This window comes from Apteryx rowi, unplaced genomic scaffold (assembly GCF_003343035.1).
Source record: "Apteryx rowi isolate R43461 unplaced genomic scaffold, aptRow1 scaffold_82, whole genome shotgun sequence".
NCBI classification, from domain to species: Eukaryota; Metazoa; Chordata; class Aves; order Apterygiformes; family Apterygidae; genus Apteryx; species Apteryx rowi.
The window spans coordinates 2,013,961-2,037,756 of NW_020451116.1; the positions used below are offsets into that span (position 1 = coordinate 2,013,961).

The following is a 23,796-nucleotide window of genomic DNA, read 5'->3' on the forward strand; positions in this document are numbered from 1 at the left end:
CATTCCTTTTTACTGATGCATAAGAGAGAAGACACTGAATAAGTGGAAAGAATTATGCTATATTATAGCATTGTATCACCTGTTAGTCTTTGGGTGATTGCGTCTGCTGTTTGCTTCAGCTACCCACCGCATGATTATATTTGTCCTTAAATATGCAGCTTCTCAAGGTTGGGATGTTACCAAATTCTATCTCAGGAAAGTGCCTAGCATGCTACAGGCAGCACCAGAAATAAATAGCCACAGTTGTGGCTATCATGCTTATGAATTCATATCATTTGCATATTTCCATATCTCTGTGAAACTATCATGAAGCATCCTGTAAACACACAATCAGACATCTCATACCTGAGTCACAAAGTCTCTTTTAATGCCATGTCTGTTATCTTCACTTTCTGACATGGCCAAATATTTTCCATGTATTCATGTCCCAAGAGCTGCACCAATTGCTTCTGTGTGGACCAGCTAAATAAAGGATCCTTTTCGTAGTCATTAGCTGGTAAGGTGCTGTGTGTTCAGTCGTATTTTAAGGGTGAGAGTTTGTGCTTTGTCTCTTAGCACTAAATGTGCAGGCTCAGGATCAAGTCATCACCTGTCAGCTGAGCCACAGTGACTTCCCCCGTGCACATCCTTAGCCTCTCCCAAGCGCAGGGAAGGAACTGCAGTGCACAGGCAGGGGAAAGGAGGTGTCAGCCCTCTGCAGCATAGTCCTGCACCTCTGGAGTTGCTCGCTGTGCTACCACTGCTGACCTGGCCATTTTTCTCCCAGCGTTGCATTGCATTCCCCAGTGTCCTTCATGCATCAGGCCTCAGGCTCGTGGCTGGCCATCACTGTGCCTGTACCCCTGTGTCCTGCTACTAATGGGAAGGAGGAGACCTTTTTAGTACAGTGATACGAAGCAAAAGGGCCAGAATGGGAGACTGGTTGTCAGGCTAGACATTTGTGAAAATAGCTTTCATGCTTGACCTTAGATATTCAGCACATTCATTCATTTTAAAGTGTGATATTCTGTTAGCATGTCCCAACATGCTAAAATCATCAGAATATCGGTGGTCAAAACCCAGCTTATGAATTTGCATATTTTTAGGCTGAAAGCAAAAGCTTTTTATGTCTGCTGCAGGAAGCCTGCACAATGGAAATAATCAGGCCAAATGTAATAAAAAAGCTCTTTACAAATGTGAAGATGTGCAGGTTACAGGTTGCAAAAATCACACTGCAGTTGCTGTGTATTCAGCTGTCTGTAAACTAGGGGCAAACAAAACCCTTTTGCATCTAACGTTTGCTTTATAAAGCTGTAGATCTGAACTTTCCTGTGTTTCCTGGTTTTGGTTGTTGTTTTTTGACAGATAACACGCAGAATATCTACCGGGTCAGCCCAGATGGGTCTCTGAGAGTCACCTTTGCCAGTGGAATGGAAATCACTCTTAACACAGAGCCTCATATTCTAGCAGGAGTCGTCAGCCCCACTTTAGGGAAGTGCAATATCTCCCTTCCTGGAGAGCATAACTCAAATCTCATTGAATGGAGGCAAAGGAGGGAGCAGACCAAAGGCAATATCTCTACGTTTGAGAGAAGGTTAAGGGTAAGGCTTCCTCTTGTGTAAAGTGCAGTGTTCCCTTTGAAAGCCATTGAACAAAAACCATGTTGAAATATTCTACTTTATAAGAATTGCAACGGAAAGTTTGTATCAATGATGGGCCCCAGCCATGAATTTCAAAACCAAACTCCGCCGACACTCACAGGGATGTTTGATCTCTGTTTGATTTTCGTTGTTAGGACTTGACCTGAAGACATAATTACTTTTTTTATTCTGCTGCTTTTTCAACTAAGAACTTAATTATGTCTTTGGAAGAAGCTGTGAGCAAAGGACGATGCATAGTTACTCTGGCACAGCAGCAGACTTGGAACCAGGTTCTGTCTCTCTCAGATCTAGCTACCCTTTTTGTTCTGGGGGAAACAACGTGTGCCAGCCTGTGCCTGGTGCAGATTTCTCAGGGCCCACCCCAGGTGTCCTGGCCAGTACATTTCCTGCAGGCAGTATTAATGTAGAGCCTCACTGTATACCCAGACAGGCTGTGTATGTTGCCCTCTACCTCCTCATACTACCCGTGATGCAGTTTCAAACCTCCTCACTCCCACTAGCCGGGTTACAATATGGCTCTAACAAAGAATTATTTTAACATTGCATCCATGGTTTGTATTTGTTTTCCCGAGAACTCACAGATTACAATGACAGATGGTCAACATTCAGCATTTAATTAGGTAAAGCTAAGGCTCAAAGTGACTGCTACCTTGCCGAAAAAGGTTTTTGAAGAAATCAGTTTTGTTTTTCACATGAATACTCCTGAAAACACCTGTAACAATAGTAGGACTGGGAATTTTAGCCTTAAAAATACTGCATTATTAACTACAACCTGTCTGGATAGGTATATCTCTCAAAGTACATCTGTTAGCTCTGAAAGTACAGAACTGGTTGTTAAAATTTCTAGATTGTCTTTTGATTATCAGGCCCTACATATTTTTTACTCAAAAAGTGCATCAGTTTAGTTTTCAGTTGTGCTGATGAATCAGAAACCCTAGACTTGGATAATCTGGCCAGACAGTCCACTGAGTGTGAAACACCTGTTTGAAAGGGCATCTTTCAGACTTCACAGTCACAATTATTTTATAAGGATCTTGCAAATGGAGAAAAGCTTCGTGTAGTTTTTCTTGCCCTTCTTCTGACTGCCTCTTCTCCCTCATAGCATGAGTCCTCATAGCCCTGACCGGGGATGCTGCTGAACAGCTCTTTAACCTATTACAATGGCAAACGTATCTGTTACAAGATGGCAGGATCCAAGTTATGGCCTCCATGGCTTACTTTACATAATCAATGCATTCTGTATGGTTTTGTGCTTAAATAACTGCATAGTGGGTATTTATTTAAGGGCGTTACATAATAAAAGTCTCAAATGGAAATTGCGCAGTCAGTCATCTATTCTGCTTATGTTGCAAGGGCCAAATTGTTCCTGACAGTTATACTTTAACATACTGCATTCTGCACAGTTTTCCTATAATGCAATTTATATTTTCTATTGCTGAAATTGATTGCAGGTTGTTTTAACAGATTTTCCCTTGCTTCTCCCTGTTCCTTATTATTGCATGCCAAAAAAAAATGGGAGGAAATTCACAAACTGGTCAGGATTAGATGGATTGTGGCTGCAGGCCTAAAATACACCTGTTCATTGAAATATTTCAAAACTTAAGCTATCCAGAGGTCGACTGATTGCCCTCCCGGTCAATCTCTTGGTGCACAGAAGCACTAGTGTATTAGTCTTTCTCCCCCTTCACTATCCGCCCAGTGACGGGATCTGCAATGTAAGAACGGCTCTGATGTGCTGCTGTCGTAAAGTGTCTGCCCCTCCAAAAGTGTCCACTAACAGCCCAGCGGTTGGATGTTGCATCTTTGGTTCTGCAAAACTACAACTGTCTTTTAATACCTACCTAAGGTTAAGGGGACATGTGGATTGACCCTCTCTACTCAAAAAGACATGTCAGTTGCCTGTATGACAGGTTTTCCTCTGCCTTGACTGCACTGAGCTCTAGGACCGTCTGTCTGCCAGGGGCTGAGGGCTGTCATGGGGCCAGGCTGGAGAGATCTGGCGGGATAGAGTATTTGATAGTGGAAAGGAGGAGAAGAAGTATTCTGAGCATAGGATATGCCATGTAAATATGGACAAGAGAAAGGGACAAGCAGCCTGTTGAGGCCAATAAAGAGGACGCTGGAGGACAGGTGAAGTATATGGCTCCTGGTGTTCAGCTTTAATGCTGAGCCTTCTGCATGGGATGCCAATGAAGTGGGGAGTTGATGGAGATGTAAGGGGCTGGAACAGTGCCACTGGAGGGAAGGCAAAGTATCAGTAGCATTTACCCACAGGCAGCTGTCTCTACTTGGTGACTTGGTTATTAAAGGAAATGTGCAAGAAATCAGGAGCAAAAATACCATCATATTGTGTGTTTGAAGCTTATCATTGACAAATCCTTGAGTACTGCAGAGAAGAAAAGGTAGCAGCACTAGAAGTACTTGTGCTGGAGGAGGTTCTGGTGAGACCTTGTTCAGAAAACTTCTAGTAAGTCATATTTTGAAAATCGAGTTAAGCACTTAATATGCCATGATTAGCACAATAGGAAGTGTGTTGGAAGGCTTGCAATGTAGGGCAAGAAGTATTATGCTGAACTCTGAGAATGTATGTAAGAAAAAGCTCTGGGCATTGGACCAGTTCTCAGTGGAAATGAACAGACTTGCAGGAGCCCTCAGTTAAAGAAGAAACAGCGCAGTGGAAGAGTTTTCTGAAAAAAAGAGCTGTTTCTGAAAAATCAGGCTTAAAGATGTCACTTAAAGACCAGTCCTGATAAAGTCATTGAAGCAAATGGTTTGAGTGCTTAGAGGTATAAATTAGAAAGCAGGTAACTGGGAATGGGAAAAAGGATGACCTAGTTGAAAAGTAGAAAGCTTTTCCTTCTCTGCCACTTCCTAACATTTTTAATTCTTAATCACAATTAACAGGCATCTTGAAAGCATGTCATCCTATTAACCTTAAAATCAGTTTTGGAAAAGAGGTCACTGTTAGCAGGTTCTGAAGAATATTGTAGAAGTTGTGTTTTAAACTGAAATTATTGCATGGTGTGAATTCCCAGTTCCAGAAATAGAGCAGAAATGAGTAAGTTAGCTAAAATGCTAGAACAGACATCTAACTTGATCTCAGTATCTGGCTCAATGGGGGAAATGGGAATTAATCACAGCTTTCCTTTAAGTGCAGAATTGCCTGCCCTGGTATTTCCTGCAAATATATAAAACAGTCTGTAGGCATGTATGCATTTTGTATTAATAATAAATCTATCTACAATCAGGCATTTTAACATCAATCGTAATCTAGCAAGACTTCTTTTTTATCAATTGAATCGCTGTGTTAATTGACTTCTAAAAATGAAGCAAAGGCTGTTGTTAAAACCAGTGAGCATGATGCATAGTAATATACTGATTAGAATTCAGCTCTGTTCACTCCTGTCTTTTGCATAACTTAGAAGGAACTTGGCGTTGGATGCAATCCAGTTTTTATAAGCAAATATCTACAAAATTGAAAATTGGATGCTTGGCCGGTCTTACTTATTTATGCGTACTATCTTTCTTTTTTTAAATAACAAAAATGGAGATAATGCATTGGCCCCAATTCAATTCAAAAGTCCTTTACACATAGGCTTTGATAAATATGTTCATTATAGTATTTAGGAAATTATTCCCCTTTACTAACCAGTCTTATAGCAAGTCCTAATGACAGGACCTCCTCTGGACCCTGAGGAGCTACTGTATATCAGTTTACTTCCACTCAAATCAAAATACAGAAAAGGAAGTAATATAATCATCTCCTCCAATTTGCACATTTTAGATACTTTGGGTTTGAGACTTAAACTCAAGAATGATACACTTGTGTGATTATTTGCATTGCAAAATTTCTGGCACTAGAACTAATGAAAGCATAGCCAAATAATGTTTTAAAATATGTAATAAATATATCTGTTTATGAACCACTAGCATTGTTATTGAAATCAGCTGAATTTTCTCCCTGTTTTCATCAGCTGAAATTCTGGCCTGACGTGGCTTTTAGAAACCATTTCTTCCTAGCTTGTAATAACATACATGAGCTCCGTTCTCTCTTAGGAGCACCTTACTAAGTTTTATATATGCTGGAGGAGTCATCTTCCAGAAACCACTGAGATTTGGAATCAACGTTTCAGTGACAACATAGAAATGAGGGCTGGTGCCCATGTTTTACCCCATCTTGCCTTGAGACGGGTGTTAGATTTTATGTTAAATCTTGTTTAAGAAAGTAAACAAACGAGACGTAAAATATGGAATACAAAGGAAGTAATAAAATATACACATACCTATTTTAACTATGTGAGCTTTTAAATACTACTCTTACCCTTCTTCACTGCTAATTCTGCCTCTATTTGATTTTCATTCTTATTGATTGTATCATTCCTGAAGTCTAGATTGCAAGAGATTTGTATTCAAGACTTTCCTTTTTACTGTCTGTATCCTACAATAATAATAATAATAATAGCAATAAGAACATTAAATATGTACATAGATAGTAAATGAATATGAGCCAGGGTATATCCCCTGCTTGCTTTTCAGATGTTTTACCACCAGCAATTTTTTTCAGAAATTGCAGGAAGTTTGCAAAGAAATATATTATCATAAACTTAATCCATCAGACTGTATACAAGCAAATATAGTTGAACCAAGCATCACATTTTACTTGGGCTCCTTAACAATCATTAGAGCATAAATTGTAATAGTTACAGCAGTCTACAGGAGTACATAGGTATTTTACAGCTATTGTAAATGAGCAGTATTAAAGTTAGACATGTGTGCATATAAAACCACAGGAATGGTAGTTGAAGAAAGAACACCTGCTTCTTCTAGATTTTCAAATTATTTTGTATCTAAAAACAGAAAGAGGAAAGGAAAGATGTTCTTTCTAATCACTACCACCATATGATCACAGCTTGAATTATTAAACAGGCATTCTTAACCATTTACTTTACAGCTATGCCTGCAGGTCTCGGTGAGGACCAAGCACTGTGCTGGGCACCATGCGAACACCTGAACTGGCATCATCTCTGCTGCAAGGAATTACCTTGCAATTTATTAACTGGAATAGATTAATACAAATGATGCTGAAATATAGTGAATTAATACAATGAGCGCATGGAGCAATGATTTGAAAAAGACATGTCAATAAACAATGTTTTAGGGTTCCCTAAATTATATCCCTGATTTAAATGGAGTTTAATGTTAATAGTGACTGCCCAGTGACTTGCATCATTTAAGAAGGCAGATGATGAGAGCACTGGATAAATATATTTTGTCTCTGGGACTCTGGCTCAGCGTTTGACTTGGCTCTTCCCCCACCAGTGTGAGCTGCGCAGGCCCGAAGGTAGGGCAAGAGCTGCAGAGCGCCGGGCGCTGCTGCCGCAGCCACTGGGCCGTGGGTACCCGCAAACATCACTCTTCCCTTCCCGGTGTCTGTGTGCAGCCCACCGTCGGCTGTCCCCGAGGAGCAGCTAACCTCCCAATATGAATGGAGTTCGGCAGGGAGTATGCGGGAGAGGGTGGTTCTCTTAATTTGTGAACACAACTCAGCTGCACATCTTTCACTGGCATCAAAAAGTCAGTTCGTAGAAAGATGAAAGTTGAGGAGAAAGGGAAAAGAAGAAGAGCTTAGGAAAAGAGGAGAGCAGAGAGGATAGAAAGTTGAGCACATGGAAATAGGAAGCATCATGTAATGTGACGTGCAGTGAAACTGGATGCAAGTAGGGTTTTCTGTTTCTCAGTCCTCCTGTTTCTCATGAGAATATTTTTCTGTTTTCTTGTCTTTAGTAAGCACTGAATTCACAATCGTACTGTTAAACCATTGCACATTTTGATTAGAATTATTGTATGTAATTAATATGCATTGTTTTTATCTTTTTTTTATCTTGCTGTATCTTTGTATTTAGGCCCACAATAGAAATCTGCTATCCATTGATTTTGATCATGTAAGCAGAACAGGAAAGATTTACGATGATCACCGAAAATTCACTCTTCGGATTATGTATGACCAGACAGGACGCCCAATTTTGTGGTCACCCATCAGCAAGTATAATGAGGTCAATATCAGTTATTCACATTCTGGATTAGTGACCTATATCCAAAGAGGAACCTGGACTGAGAAAATGGAATATGATCCAAGTGGGAACATAATTTCCAGAACATGGGCAGATGGTAAAATATGGAGTTACACGTATTTAGAAAAGGTAAATCATTTTAAAAGTGGATTGTTGAACCAAGGAGAAAATATTTGTTTTGATACAGATACTGTATTGTGAACAATGTTATAATCATATCTCTAGCAAGAGTATGTAAGACTTTTTAAGCAGAAATTGCATACAATTATGTAACTACATGTCTTTGGACAGTCATCTCACATCAGAATTGTGTTTAATCACTTATTAAAACTAAAATTCAGTGAAATTTTTTTAATTTAATTTCTACAGATTGATTTGAAAACAGAAACTTTTTCCAAAAGAAATTCAAATCTGAATGTTAATGCAAAATAAATAAGGCTACAAACTGTAACATTATTCAGTGACACATTTATGTTAAATTAAGCACACTGAATTAAACCACCAACTTTGACTTTTTATCTAAATTCAGCTCATATCTTTTATTAGAATACTGTAGACAGTTTTCAGATGTAAAAAAAAAGTGTAGATTAAAATGCTTAAGCCCGTATGACACCAGTTCAAACCAACTGTAGTTTAGTTATGAATAAATTTATTAGCACCTCCGATTTGTTTAGTAGGTAGGTAAAATTGGTCTCAGTCCAAGTTCAAGTGAACCTCTCACTGTTGAAAAACATGTTGCCATTCTGTATAACAAAGTGGAAAATCTAATAGTCACTGAAAACTGCGTATCGTTCATCTATTGATGCATCTCATTTGATACTATTTTTTTCTCTCAAATCCAAAAAGCCAATCTGTATTTTTAAAGCTTTCAGAACTTAGTGTGAATTCATATTCGCATAGCATCCTTTTAAAATTCTAAATAGCACAGGCTTAGACTCTCCAATATACCCTGAGTTTGCAAAACATTTTTTCTGAACCTGTTAACCACAGGGAAAGGCTAGAAAGGGGCAGGTGAGGTAAAACTGACTGGAGTATTGCATGCAAGAAATCCAATGACTTTGAAGTTATTTATATATTTAAAAGTTCCAAATGTGTACTTTTAAGATAAACTTTGCTGTACTTATTTTGAATGTGTTTAAGCCTCATCCTCAAAAGACTTGTATCTAACCCAGAGAAAAAAACGATTCACACTGGCGAATGCGTAAAAATGTGATTCCTTCCTTGTCTGCATGCAGGATGGCTTTTGCACTTGTTAACAAGATTGGCAAGCCCTAGAAGCTTCAGAAGTTTGCTTCAGATAAATTTGTCAGGGCTTCTTTTGTCTGTGTGCTCTTCTGCAGATTGCAAGTAAACAGGCATTTAGTACAGCTTTCAAATATTTGGGCAATGTGCCTTTCAGAGTATCTTTTATTTCTTCTTTGGGCCTAATGGACCGTAATTTTGGAAAGATGTATGCTTTTATCTTTCCAAACCACTTTATCTGTTCATAGCTGTTGATGAGCTTATAAATAAGTCATATAACTTAAAACTGATGTGCTAGAATTCTGCACAAATGGCCAAATCCTGATCTTGTAGAAGCAAATGGCAAGAGCATACTGGTTCAGGTAGAAGCAGGCTTGATTGATGCTGTAACTTGTCATTAAAATTATTGAAAGTCATAGACACCATGGACATAATCTTTCAGCTATTTAATATACCTTCATCACTGTTTGTTCCAAAGAAGAACAAATTCACTGTGGAAATTAGACACTGAGATACCATTTTGTGGCCCCTTTAAAGTCAATAGCTCATTGTGTTAATTATATAATGATTGTTAAAGGTTGTCTGAAACCTCATGAGACCCCGTGATTCCTTTTATCAAAAAATCAATTATTTAGTTCACTTCCAATTTATAGGTATTTACTTTTTCATTTATTAGCACTTTGTGAGTTAATTGTGTGTCTTCATGAATCTCTCCTTTTCAAGGTTAGTCACAATAATTTAAGTTTTAAAAGCACTATGATAGTAGTACTGTAAATGGGTTTTACTAATCAGATTCAGTTTCCCTTGTTTTGGTCCCTTTCAGTAATTAGTTAATGGCCATATAAAATCTCCTGAGTTCTCAAAGCTTAAGTCTGAAATCCTGCTGTTTACAGCCAGACAAAATAGATGAGCGATGGCGTGTGTATGTTGGACAGAAATGACATCTAGCGGCCATCTGCAGCATTTCCGTGTATTCCCAGCAGAGCTCCAAGTAGTTGCCACTGTTTCTCAGTATGTCACATGACATCAATCATATGCGGTTGACCAGGAGTTTTGGAAATTTTATGAGCTACACTCTGAAATCCTTTAAAACAATTAGAGCCCAATTTGTGTAAATAGTTCAAAAATCTATTGTAATATTATTAGGCTGAATAGGGAATTACTTCATTTCTCTTTATAGTATCCTCTCATACTACAGATAGGATATTAAGTCCCCAATCCGTCTAGTGTCTGTCCTTTTACTATCCTGGACAAAAGTGGAAAAGCCACAAAATACTGCAAAAATGGCACACAGGGGCACTAAAGTTATATTAGAGATGTTTCTGATCTTGTTATTCATACTCTGTCAATGGCAGACAGCTTAAAAACAGGCCCGGGAGCTGTATATAGAGTGAGGCATCACATCAGTGCTAGGAGAGAGTTCAGCCAGTGGTTTACTGCAGATTGGGGACTGGTGACTGAAGGTGAAAATAAAATAAGCACCATGTATGTTAGAAGTGCTTGGCAGACCAGCAACAAAGCGGGCAGAAAAAGCTTGGTAGAAAGGGCTATCGTCACCAGTTGGCACGGGCTAAGCTGCGAGTGGCATGTGCTGGTGCTCCCTGGCTTGCATACAGGTGACAGATGTCTTTCGCCAAAGGCAGGAAGAAACACACCTTGGGAGGGCGAGCAGGGAAGGGGAGGGAGGATGGCTGAGGCTTAGCCTATCTTCAGCCCTTCCAGTAGGCACCTCGGGCATTTGTCAGAGCAAAGTGGCTTAAGCCAAAGTTACTTAACCCATTGCAGGCTGAGCCTGTGGTGTTTTCTTCCCACAGTTTTTTGAGCTTAGAGAAAATAGTCTTTTTTCTGATTTCTTTCCCCAATGCTTTGTGAAAAAGCACAATTGCAATGTTCCTCAAAAGAATTTGTTTTGCCTCAATTGTGCAAAAGCACAAGTTTGCTTATGCGCCTGGTAGAATTGGCCCAAGAACTTTGCAATATCAGAGCTATGTTTAAGCTCAGACGTTGTGGTAAGGATGTACAGTGCTCAAGTACAGCCAAGCCGCTTATTAGAGCCGGGAGAGTGCTACAAAGTTCTCCCATGGATCTTCCCTCTGTGTTTTCATTATGCTTGTTTCGACAGTGACACTTCACCACTGGGCTTGTACTCTGCGCTCTGTGACCTTAAACGTGACTGGTGGAAAGGGTTTGGAGAATGCAAACTTTAAATTTGCACAAGAAAATATGTCTGCCATGCTTGCACATTCATCTGCCAAACAAACAAGCAAGATGTCATTGACGAGCCGTGATTAACCAACACAGGGCAGTTTTCAAGTACTGGTGTAGAAATTACATTCTTTTTAAATATTAAATGCCAGAGGTAGAAGTAATCATACCAAAGAACCTGCAGAGCATTTTGATCAATCCATAAGCCTGGGGGTACTCTGACCTCTAGGGCAACATGCCTTTAGTAGAAGACACACAGAGGTGTATGTCTATGCTAGAAATATGCACAGTGCCAATAAAAGCTAAGCACCTCATGCACACCATCTGTACCATTGCTGGAACAGATGCTCCACCTGTGCATGGGAAGGAGAGGTTCCCTCTGTTTTTGCTTCCTGAGAGAATGACCTAAATATTTCAGAGCAGCACAGCAAGTCAGCATGAGGCTGAAATGCTACTGAGAGCCACATCTGCCTTCCAGTTTGGGGTCCTTGCATCTTGACTTATTATCATTCCCTTTCTGTTCTGAGACACACCAATGGCCAGGTTTCCTGGAGCTTTACTTTGGGTAATGCAAACAGTAAGAGCAAACTACAAGAGTGGATGGTTGTTTCAGCGTTTCCTTAATCTTCAGGCACTCACTAGATTAATGATCATTTGCTTGCTCAGCCACTGACACTGCCGTTCCTGTCTGATTGCAGTCGGTGATGCTCCTCTTGCACAGCCAGCGCCGCTACATCTTTGAGTACGACCAGTCAGACTACCTGCTCTCAGTTACCATGCCGAGCATGGTGCGCCACGGCCTGCAGACCATGCTCTCCGTCGGGTACTACCGGAACATCTACACCCCACCCGACAGTAACGCTGCTTTCATGCAAGATTTCACCAGGGATGGACGCCTTCTGCAAACATTATATCCTGGAACAGGACGCAGAGTCCTCTACAAATACACCAAACAGTCCCGACTGTCAGAGATTCTTTACGATACTACCCAAGTCACCTTCACCTACGAGGAATCTTCTGGGGTTATTAAAACGATACACTTAATGCATGATGGGTTCATCTGCACCATCAGATACAGGCAAACAGGTTCGTGTGACTGTGACTACTTTGCTAAAGTTTTTGGCCTTGATTCTGCTAACACCACTTGCCTGGCATGAAATTCCATTATTTTTTATATATAAAAGTTCTTATTTTTATGTTTCAATAGAAAAATACGCGTGTATATTTCTGTGTCTGTGTCCACAGGCATATATAGCTGTCCCATTTGAAATACACAGTTTTCTTTTTATTGCTTGGTGTGGAATAGCTCTTCTAATGTTTGATTGTTTTTATTCCACTGTGTGGATATTTGCTAAATACTAAATCAAGTTGTTTTATTGTTTGTATTTTCAAGTTTCTCTGTTTATACCATAACATAACATAAATTCAAAGGGATTGTTTATATGAGGAAGGAAATCACCATGTCAAATAAGGTTAGAATTATCTTGTAAGTAAATAGAAATCATAATTATGAATAAAATAGCATTCACTTAAACAAATGTTAATAAAATATAAATATTTTGAAGAGCAAGCATTAATAAAGGTTTATGAGAGAATAATCTAACTTATTCTTACTTAATAGTACAGTCTGAGACTATTTGAGTTCATAGCTTGTCTTTGCTAGTTCTGTAAGTATACTGTGGACATAATTCATTATTTACCTTGCTTTTCCCCTTTCCCCTATTTATTATGCACAGGTCCACTTATTGGTCGCCAGATCTTCAGGTTTAGTGAAGAAGGGCTTGTAAATGCCAGATTTGACTACAGCTACAACAATTTCCGTGTCACAAGCATGCAGGCCATGATAAACGAGACACCTCTTCCCATAGATCTGTACCGTTATGTTGATGTCTCTGGCAGGACTGAACAGTTCGGGAAATTCAGTGTTATTAATTATGATTTAAACCAAGTTATAACCACCAGTGTGATGAAGCATACCAAAATTTTTAGTGCCAATGGCCAGGTGATCGAAGTACAATATGAGATTCTTAAATCTATCGCTTACTGGATGACCATCCAGTATGATAATATGGGTCGTATGGTGATCTGCGATATACGTGTAGGTGTAGATGCCAATATAACAAGATACTTTTATGAATATGATGCTGATGGTCAACTTCAGACTGTGTCTGTGAATGATAAAACCCAATGGCGATACAGCTATGACCTTAATGGCAACATCAACTTGCTGAGTCATGGAAATAGTGCTCGCCTCACTCCTCTGAGATACGATCTTAGAGATCGCATTACCAGACTTGGAGAAATTCAGTATAAAATGGATGAAGATGGTTTTCTCAGACAAAGAGGCAATGAAATCTTTGAGTACAACTCCAATGGTCTGCTGAACAAAGCTTACAACAAAGTGTCTGGCTGGACTGTGCAATACTGTTATGATGGTCTTGGAAGACGAGTTGCAAGCAAATCAAGTCTCGGACAACACCTACAATTCTTCTATGCTGATCTCTCCAACCCAATAAGAGTTACTCACTTGTACAATCATACTAGCTCAGAAATAACATCCCTATATTATGATCTTCAAGGTCATCTCATTGCAATGGAATTAAGCAGTGGAGAAGAATATTATGTTGCTTGCGATAATACTGGAACACCTCTAGCTGTATTCAGCAGTCGGGGCCAGGTCATAAAAGAAATTTTGTACACTCCCTATGGGGAGATCTACCAGGACACAAATCCAGATTTCCAGGTTATCATTGGTTTTCATGGAGGACTCTATGATTCCCTTACTAAACTAGTGCATCTGGGCCAGCGGGATTATGACATTATTGCTGGTCGGTGGACAACACCAAATCATCATATATGGAAACACCTGAATGCTGTCCCACAACCATTTAATCTCTACTCATTTGAAAATAACTACCCTGTTGGCAGAATCCAGGATGTTGCTAAGTATACAACAGGTAAAAGTAACATATTTCTTATGAAAATACAGTCTGGGATCAAATTCCTGTATGGATCCAAGACTTCAGAAGTCATTTGCACTCATTCAGAAAATACTGTTTGGCTCTACTCTTGCATATGTTAAAGTCATTTCTTTAATAGCTACCATCTTACGGAGCTTTATCTATTTTCTATAGCCTTTTAGATAATCGATAAAATAATTGATAGTTGTATCTGCTGCTTTTCTACATGCCAAAATAAGAAGAAGAGTGGAGGCATCATAATCTGAATTTTTTCCATTTTAAGTGGAAAGAAGGTACACTATTGATTTCAGTATAGCTATGTTTTTTAATCAGATCATTTGTTTTCTTCAATAAATGCTGAAACCAGTACTGAAAACATAAATTGATGTGAAATCATTATTTCTACATAGCTGGGATTTCTAAAATTTACATGCCTTACTGCTAGAATGCTTTGTTTTGTTTTGTAGACATTGGAAGTTGGCTAGAGCTGTTTGGTTTCCAGTTACACAACGTACTACCTGGATTCCCAAAACCAGAGATAGAAGCTTTGGAGACAACGTACGAACTTTTACAGCTTCAAACAAAAACCCAAGAGTGGGATCCCGGAAAGGTTAGCAAAAACTCTGACTGTTCAGATGTTTCTAATTCTAAATTAAGGAACTTTTTTTAGAAAATAATGGAGACCAAGGAAACAATGTGGCAATATCTTTCAATTTGATAGGCAAATAGTCTAATCATGCTAGCAAACTAACTGTTGTCACATTGTTTACTGGCATCGCAGCAGAGGAGAGTTGTAAGGAGCTTATAGGAACGTAATGAGGAAACCTTGCAGCTGCTTACAGAGAAACCCTCCAAACTGGGGGGGCAGCACAGGTGAAAGGATGAAGGTGCTTGTGTGAAAATTGAACAAGCTACACAAAATTTTAGGGAATTAAAAAATTAAAACAACAGATTTTCATCTTCGATTGCAAAGGTGTCACAGCAGGATATGCAAAATCACCGAGGATATGAACAGCTTTACAAGTCTATTCCTCTGCAAAACTTTTTTGCAGGAAAACAGAAATTTTGCTGTTGTGGATTTGGGGGGGGGAGGGGTCTATTGTTTTTTTAGCTGTAAAGCTCAACCCGGCTCCAGGGCTTATCGTCCCTCAAGAATAGCCATGCAGAAGCTATCTGTGTCCAGCAATCCATGAAACTGCCACAAGCTGAACTACCAAGAGATATGCTGAGCAGGTGTTCATGTTTTGCTTTTAAACACATGAGCATCTCTGAACAAAATAGCATGTTTTAAAAAGAGGAGGGAGAAGAGATCCTTTCCTATTCACAGATGACTGCACAAAGTGCGAAGGGCTGGAGGATCAGAGGTGGTTCCAGATTTAGGAACGTGTCCATGTAAAATTCTCACAGGTTAAAGAAGATATTACAAAGGCACAGAAAGAGTGCAGTGACAGGTAGAGTGTTAAAAGGGAAGACATGATTGGAAGTAAGATTTTCTTGTCCTCAGTGGGGAGTAAGATCTACAGATCTTATGTACTTGCCTGGTTCCTATTGTTCTATTGTCTTGAGATCTTCACAGTCTGCTTTCCTTAAGGAATGAGCTGTAGAAAGGGTTGTTGCTGTTTTACAGAAGACATAATGAGACGCGCAGAGGCTGAGTGATTTGTCTAGAATCACATGACAGGGTACAGCTTTGAATTCGAGTTTCCCCAAGCCTACAAGCTGAAAGACCAGCCATTAGAATAACAATTCAAGGAGGAGAGGGAGAAGAAAAGAAAGAATAAACATGAAAATACCATTTGTGATAAACAAATTTTCAATTTGATTCGTGGAAACTAAAGAGTCCAAGAGACCAGAAGCAATACCCTAGGTGGTTAGAAGCCCTGTGCATATACCCAAGCTCTGTATTTGTGCATGACGATTTGCAAACAGATTTAGAAGATCCATTCCAAGCAGTTAAGAGATTAATAGGGATTGTGAGACACTATAATGAGCTGCAGAATTCCTCTCCTTTAACTTTTGTTGGTATTTTCTTTTCCAGACTATCCTTGGTATTCAGTGTGAGCTACAAAAGCAACTCCGGAACTTCATATCTTTGGATCAGCTTCCTATGACACCCAGGTATAGTGATGGCAAATGCTATGAAGGAGTGAAGCAAGCCAGGTTTGCAGCTATTCCTTCAGTTTTTGGAAAAGGCATCAAATTTGCTATCAAGGATGGTATAGTGACAGCAGACATTATAGGCGTGGCTAACGAGGACAGCCGGCGCATTGCTGCCATCCTCAACAACGCTCACTATCTGGAGAACTTGCATTTCACCATAGAGGGCCGCGACACCCATTACTTCATCAAGCTGGGGTCCTTAGAAGAAGATTTGACGCTCATTGGCAACACCGGTGGACGACGCATTTTGGAGAATGGTGTCAATGTCACTGTATCCCAGATGACTTCTGTGATAAATGGAAGGACTAGACGGTTTGCTGATATACAGCTCCAGCACGGTGCTCTGTGCTTTAATGTTCGGTATGGAACAACCATAGAAGAAGAAAAGAACCATGTCTTAGAAATAGCCAGGCAGAGGGCAGTTGTTCAGGCCTGGACTAAGGAACAAAGACGGCTGCAGGAAGGGGAAGAAGGGATTAGGGCATGGACAGATGGAGAGAAACAGCAGCTTTTAAGCACTGGGCGGGTACAAGGCTACGATGGATATTTTGTTTTATCTGTGGAGCAGTATCTAGAACTTTCTGACAGTGCCAATAATATTCACTTTATGAGACAGAGTGAAATAGGCAGAAGGTAACAAAGAAAATCTCTGCCTTTGCGTCACCAAAGACTGCCTGTTTTTAAACATAAAATGGTTTATTGTATTGGTTTTTCTAGATCAGAACTCTGTATATATAAATATAGAGGAAAAAACATATCCAACTGCCTTTAAATGTGACAAAAGATGGTATTTTAATACTGTTCGTTTAACTCTTTGAGAGATGACAGTGGAGATTTTTAGTTCTTGTGTGGCAGTATTCAAAGGTTTCCAAGGCAGAGCGCTAGCAGTCCAGCGGCACAGCTCAAGCGCAAGGTGCCGCAGCGGCCGCCCCGCACCGCCGCACGAGGTGCCTGGGAACGCAGCATGCTCTGCTGTCTTCTAAAGAAACACGTCTTTTTTGTTGTTGGTTTTAATTCACCGGTTATTTAAAAGGTTATAGAGCCTGATTCTGCAACCCCTGTTTCCTGGGTAGCTTTTATTCCAGTGAGATGTCCCATAGATTCAGGGCGCGGCATGCAAAAACCAGACCAGGTGCGGAAACTTCCTAATTGCTCACCAACCCAGCACACGTCATTCTTCACAGCTATAATGTCAGGGATTTCCAAACCTGGAAAATACAGCTTGTATTGGATACAACAGTACGTAAAGGCTGTCCCCTATGACATTTACCTTTGCTCGGCCATAGCCACCTCTCATTCACTCAGTGACGAGAGCCACGTTGTGTCTGGTTTTGCACGTGGCGGCCTCTCTCCCCGAGGTCTTCTGTGGGCACTGAGTTATGCTGGAGTCTGCTAACGCCTGTGTAGCTGCAGAGCACCCTGGCCGAGGGGTGCGGTGTCGCAGGGCACTGCTGAGGTCCAGCTGAGTGTCAGAGATGGACCGAAAAGTCCTTTGATAGCACTGAAGTCAACGGGAGTCTCTGTGGATTGGGCTTTAACTCAGTGCTTTTGGGACGACCTTTGTCGCCCAGCTGGGAGGGTTGGTGCAGTGCCAGTGGCAATTAAAAAGCAAGCCCTGCAGGACCAGTACCCCCCATATCTGTTGGACCAGGACTCTTCACAAATCATTTGTAAATCGCAGTGTTGGTTTTAGGCCTCATGTTGTTTTCATCTCAGTTTAATAATCTTGTTGTAATCCTGTTGGTTTTTTGAGTCTGAAGAAGATTGGTGGGTTGGGAGTTGATGAACCTAAGTGTGGATAGTAAATATGTTGATAAACGTAGAACATTTTGGAGATGACTCTTCACTTTTCAGCTCAATATCTAGAGTGCACAGAAAAACATTATATTGCATGGGCAGAAATTTTTATTTCCCAAGGTATCATGCGCCGCTGGCACAGTTATTTCATAGCAGAGTAGGAGATCCTTTTTTTAGCTTGTCATTTTTAAAAGACCTGATTATCTTGGGGGGGGGTGGAGGCACATGGCGGGGTGGGATGGGGGTGGGTAAGCAGATTTCCTTTACTGACTTTCGGAGGGAGCTAGAAGTCTTGTTATAGAGCCTGTGTATCCGTAACAGTGGTGTTATTGCACACTTCTTTCAAAACAGACATGGCAAATATATTGAAGCAATTTCTACTCATATTTACCGAAGCCAACAAAGTGCTTTCTTTGTCTTTCTTCGTTTCTTTCCACTTTTCTTTTTTCCCTTGTTTTTGGGCAAGTGGAGCAGACTGCACCGAAGTTAGAGATGAGCCTGAACTGGACTGTCAGAGCAGATGCCCACCCATCAGGTGTGGCCTCGGGTCTCGGCCTCGCGCCACGAGCGCCTCTGTAGGGCCTCGCGGCTGCTCTGCGGGATCGGGCTGAGCCGGAGCCTGGCCCTGAGGGCACCCTCTGCTCCCCGACCTGGCGGGGAATTTGGACTGAAATCCGCACATGCGCATCTGGATCAGGCTCATCATTAACTAATGTGCAGAGTTTGGAGCTGGCGACATCCACATTTGATAGCTCTGATTTCTGCAATTTTCCATAAAATCATGGAGAATTTGAATACCTCCACACCAGCCTAAAAATGGACCTTCAAAGTCCTTGAGCCTCTAATATACTTTTAATCAATGGAAGAATAATTTATGAACTGTATATAGAGAGTGCATTCATAAACGTGATGATGTATTTTATCACTGATCCAAGATGTCAATATTAGAGTCTATTTTACTTATATTTTAAGCAATTATACTTTTTTGCAATTCACTAATGAAGTATCATTTTCAAACTGCTTTAAATATCCATTATAAACAAATATTTGAAGCTCTTAGAATTACCTTGAACTGTGCATTTCTAGTATGTAATACATATTTAGTTAGCTTGTGCCTTTAGTTTCTTAAAGTTATATTTGTATTATATGCAGGAAATGCACTTTGTATTACCTACAGCTGTGTTTTTTAATACTGCCTTGATTATTGTTGTTCTCATATTATGCCAAAAGGTCAAAGAGTGACATGTATTACAGGTTTGTCTCTGAAAGTAGATTTGGCATTTCCCAGTTCCTGGGTAGACATTCGAAGGTACATTTTTGAATAATATTTCTTACAAGAATATTGATGTATAAAGAATCACATGACATTACATGGCCCTGTTACAAAAAAAAAAAAAAAAAAAAGCCTTCCTTATAACAGTTTCAGGAATTTAGAAAACTAAAAATAAATGTCATTTTGAGATACCAGTGCTAAAGAAACAAATAACTAATACAAGAGCACTGGAGACTGGTGGTGCACCTACATGTGGGCCAGCCAGTAGTGATTGATGAGAACTATAGCAGACAAATAGCTTTGGACCATCTTGTTCATGAACAACCTCAGATGGAGGCAGGGAATATTTCAGTCTCCATTGTTTTTTGTTATTTTCTGGTAGTTAGGCCAATTTTTGAGTGTTGTTTTTGTAGTTTTCTTTCTTTTTTAATTTTGCACTATAGCCTAGAGACCCAAATGAGAAAAAAACAAAAAGACTATTAATGGCATGGAAAATTTTTTGTCAATTAAATCCAATAATTTGATGCTAGCATTCTGCACTGTGAACAAGGTTCTGAAAGTGGAAAAACACAAATTAAATTTAAAAAAAACACTGTTGCACACTATCCTGTAGCAAAGTACCTACCATGAGAAGATACCTTATATTTTTTACAACAGCCAAACAAATAGTGCATATAAGTAATGTTTTCTTTGCTTTCTTATTTATTTAGCGAATCTAGAACATTTCGAAGGTATAAATATATATATAGATATATATGTAGAACATAGCCAAATAAATATATATGAACTGGTCAATGTGCAACTCGGTATACACATTCTAGCTGTTTAGTTTGAGATCTCCAGCGTCCTCTCAGTTGTACACTAGTTAGTTAGACGCGGCCTCTCTTTTTTTTAACCACGCGTTCACGCACTTTTGGGGAAGTTTTGTTTTTCCAAGCGCTGCGCTCGGCCCGCGCGCCGAGCCCCGTGCAGCCGCGCGGCGGGAAGGCAGGGCCCGCCGCGGCCGCGCCGCGAAGCAGCCGTTGCACGGGGCGATCGAAGCTGTTGGCAGCCGAGGTAGAGGTGCTAGAGCGCGAGCGGTGCGGGCGGAGGAGCCCGGATGTTCGTGGCCGGCGCCAAGGGCCAGGCAGGTGCTTCTGCGCGCCGGTCTGCGCCTGCGCCGCGGCTCCGCGGCTCCGGGCTCTCGGACGCAGCCGCAGACAACCCCGAGGGCTTTTCCCCAGCAAATGCTGACTGTTATTTAAACCTGTCCTTGATACAAAACATTTTCAGGTCAAAAGCATCCTGACTGTAAGAAGCAGCACTTCTCAACAGAAACCGATGCCGGTAGAGCTCGGCTTCTTACTGTGGATTTGTCTAGGCGTTGGTCATCGGCCATTATTTGTCTAAGGAAACGTGTTTGACAACTACCAATTTTTCCTTAGATCTTGTGGTGGACTTTAGCCTCTTAATAAATGTTAGTATATCAGATTGTGTCCTTGACAGTATTTTACTTGTATGAACCATGATAAAACATTAAAATCTTCATATTCTTCTGGCAAAAGTGTCAATAAAAGAGAAGGAGAAGCATAGCATACACTATATGTCAGAGCAATGTTCCTTTTTAGCGTTCTCATGAAAAGTAAAAATGTTTACAATGTATGCCAAGATCTTCGGTTTCTGCCTAACACCAGTTAGAGGTTCTGATCTTACAGAAATTGTGTTATAATGGCCTAAGCCTTGTTGCTAGGAAACAATAGGTTCCAATTTTTTTATTCCTGCTCTAACTCCTGTGCTGAATAGTGACTGGATACTGTACAGGTTTATGTTATATGGCTGCAGTGAAATGGTCTGATGCATTTTGCTCTGGGTTTCAGACCAGAAGCATGCATTTTCTACAAGAACATCCCAGCAACACGCTGTAAATATTAAAAGTTAATATATTATGTGTCGATATTTGAAAAAGAAAGTACTTTGACTATTTCATTTTTAAAAAATAAAGGTGCAAACTAATCGCATGTGACAATGTCTTCGTTTACACCACGTACCTGGGACATTCTGATTCTTTCATTAAAAAGTACCTCCATACAGCTGACGAGGCACTTCCTAACTACAGGCTTCAAACAATATTGGTTGATGCAAAAATTTGGGGAGGGAGGGGTGTTGCCAGCAATATTAAATTTTACCTCTGATTCACCAAAGGTTCATGCATAGAGTTCTCATAGCAATGCATGTGAAATCACAACCTGGTTCTGTGCACAGGTGACTATATTTCATCAGAAAAATGTGAGAGAGAGAAAAAAATTCTGGTAATCATCGTCAGCACACTTCCAAGAAGCGAGCGGGTGCAGCCAGTGGTGGCGGTAGGGGCCGAACAGCAAAGCTGAAGCGCTCACACATTCAGGAGATCGTATTTCCTGGCCTGCCTCAAATAGATGGTGATGAATGATTGCACATATCAAAAATACGCTTGCGAGAAGAAATCAGAGCAGCCGGCACTCGCCGCGGGGAGGGGAGGCAGAAGGCTGCCGGGCGGCCGGTCGATGGAGCTCTGCGGGAGGTTTTGGGGTCCACGAGGGTTTGGTGTGGGCTGAAACACGGCGGAGCCAGGATGTAGCTGCCTGGGACTCGCTCGGGGAGAGGCTTGCCTCTGCTAGAGGGCAGGGCCGGGAGGAGCCGCGTGGCGGCCGCGAGCCCCAGAGCACTAAGGTCTGGGTCGACCAGCACCACGGGCGCAAAGCAGCCGGGCGCTCCCCGGCGTCGCCTCCCGCGCCGGTACCGCTCAGCTCGGCACCTCCGCGGCTCGTGTTTGCTCGATTATGTAACAATAATTTTAAAAAAAAAGCAGCTTTTAACTATTTTATTAAAGAGCGACTCAAGCTGGATCTGCCACTGTGCTGCACCATTAAGAGGAGGCCCTGGGTTAGCCGGCGGGTTTACGTGACAGGGAGGCGCAGCCTCATGCGTATGGTAGCACTACGTACGCTAAAATACGGCATGGGTCCTCACGGGGGGGGGAGGAACGGGAGCCATTGCACCATAAATAAATGAAAGCCAACCTTAATCTAGAGGAAAACAGGGCAATGAACAAAAATTTTCACAAGTCACAACAGTACTGTCCACCTGTCGCTTTATCGTGGGGATGGTTATTCCCAGCGCTGGTTTACAGGTAATGTTTTTGTACACACACACACACACACACACACACACACACACACACACACGGCTCTGGGAGCCCAACGGTGAGCTGGAGGCAGGGTTTTGACGGGTGCGTGGGGCTCTCTCGCGTGTCTCCCATGCGCAGCCACACACGCAGCCGTGCCGGCACCCCGGTGACCTGCCGTGGGCAGCAAAGCGCGGAGATGTGACCTCCTGGCGCTAGAGGGGGGGGCAGCAGCAGCAGACCAAAACACACAGCTAGGTAAAGAAAAGCGGAGCAAACAGCATGCAAAAATAATTTATTTTTTTAAATCATATATGGGGGAGGGTTTTGACATACAGGGAATATCTAAAAAACAACATTCCCTGCTTCGCTGGGTGTTCCCAGGCACTCCGCATGTTGCTCAGGCTTTCGCTTGCCTGTGCAAACGCTGAGCCGTCGCCCCGCAGGCTGCACCGGCCAGCTCTGCTGCGCGGCGCGGCGCGGCACGGCGAGAGAGCCCGGGGTGGCAGGGCATCGGCAGCCTGTGGTGCCGCCCCGGCACAGCTTTAGCAGGGTATGCACCCACCACCGTGTGGACAGCCCACCCAAGCAGGGACACCTTCCTGTAAGCAACTTCTCCGAGGATGCAAAAGGGGCCTGGCCCAGTTCTGCAGGAATTTCAACCAGAACCGTCTGCACAAAAGAGGCTAAAGCCAAGTCACGTAAAAACTAGGAACTAGTCTTGAAGTGGATAACATTTGTACTTGGGAGTACAAAGAGAAAAAAAAAAAGAAAAAGACATTACACTGTTTAGTAGCTGACATTTTTTTTATCATCTTCTCTCTTAAAAAAAAAAAAGCAAACCTAAATTCAGAGCATTTTGACACTTAAAACTTGTAATGTTTTATCTAGAAATTCTATTACAGACACATTTCTGCAAATGTTACAGGAAAACTCATGGAGTTGTATTAACTATGGTATAAATCGTTCTGTTCTAGAGCACGGGCTAGAGGCGAGGCCGGGAAGCACGTGTGCGCCATGCCTGGGGGACGTCTTCATGAGGGCTGCAGGTAAAAGTCATGGCCTTCCTTTCTCCCTAAGGAAACAATCACACAGATGTGAAAGGAGGACCTCGGCGAGAAGGGCACGAGCACGCCTGCTCTCCAAGGGTGGCGGCAGCGGGGCGGGCAGGGAGCCGCGCCGGGCTCCCGCTCGGGAAGGCGCCGGCAAAGCGACGCTCTCCTCGCGGCGGCAGTGGCGGCAGCGCTCAGGCGGCATCGCGGCACCCTGCGTTGGGTCACCCGGTAGCGAAGTTACAGGACGCTTC

General features: G+C 41.6%; 2 protein-coding genes across 3 annotated transcripts in view; one reads left to right on the forward strand and one right to left on the reverse strand.

Annotated features, from left to right (window-relative positions):
* Positions 1–18,134, forward strand: part of TENM1 (teneurin transmembrane protein 1) — a 251,056-nt gene extending 232,922 nt beyond the window's left edge. For both annotated transcript variants that reach the window (XM_026089540.1, XM_026089539.1), the window contains 6 exons: positions 1,345–1,580; positions 7,544–7,840; positions 11,857–12,244; positions 12,895–14,115; positions 14,586–14,728; positions 16,157–18,134. In XM_026089540.1, coding sequence (XP_025945325.1) covers positions 1,345–1,580; positions 7,544–7,840; positions 11,857–12,244; positions 12,895–14,115; positions 14,586–14,728; positions 16,157–16,915 — 3,044 coding nt within the window. In that variant the 3' untranslated portion in view covers positions 16,916–18,134. The remainder of the gene's footprint in view (positions 1–1,344; positions 1,581–7,543; positions 7,841–11,856; positions 12,245–12,894; positions 14,116–14,585; positions 14,729–16,156) is intronic.
* The window catches only part of SH2D1A (SH2 domain containing 1A), a 20,133-nt gene continuing 14,470 nt past the window's right edge, over positions 18,134–23,796 (reverse strand). The window contains exon 5 of the mRNA XM_026089537.1: positions 18,134–18,140. Coding sequence (XP_025945322.1) covers positions 18,134–18,140 — 7 coding nt within the window. The remainder of the gene's footprint in view (positions 18,141–23,796) is intronic.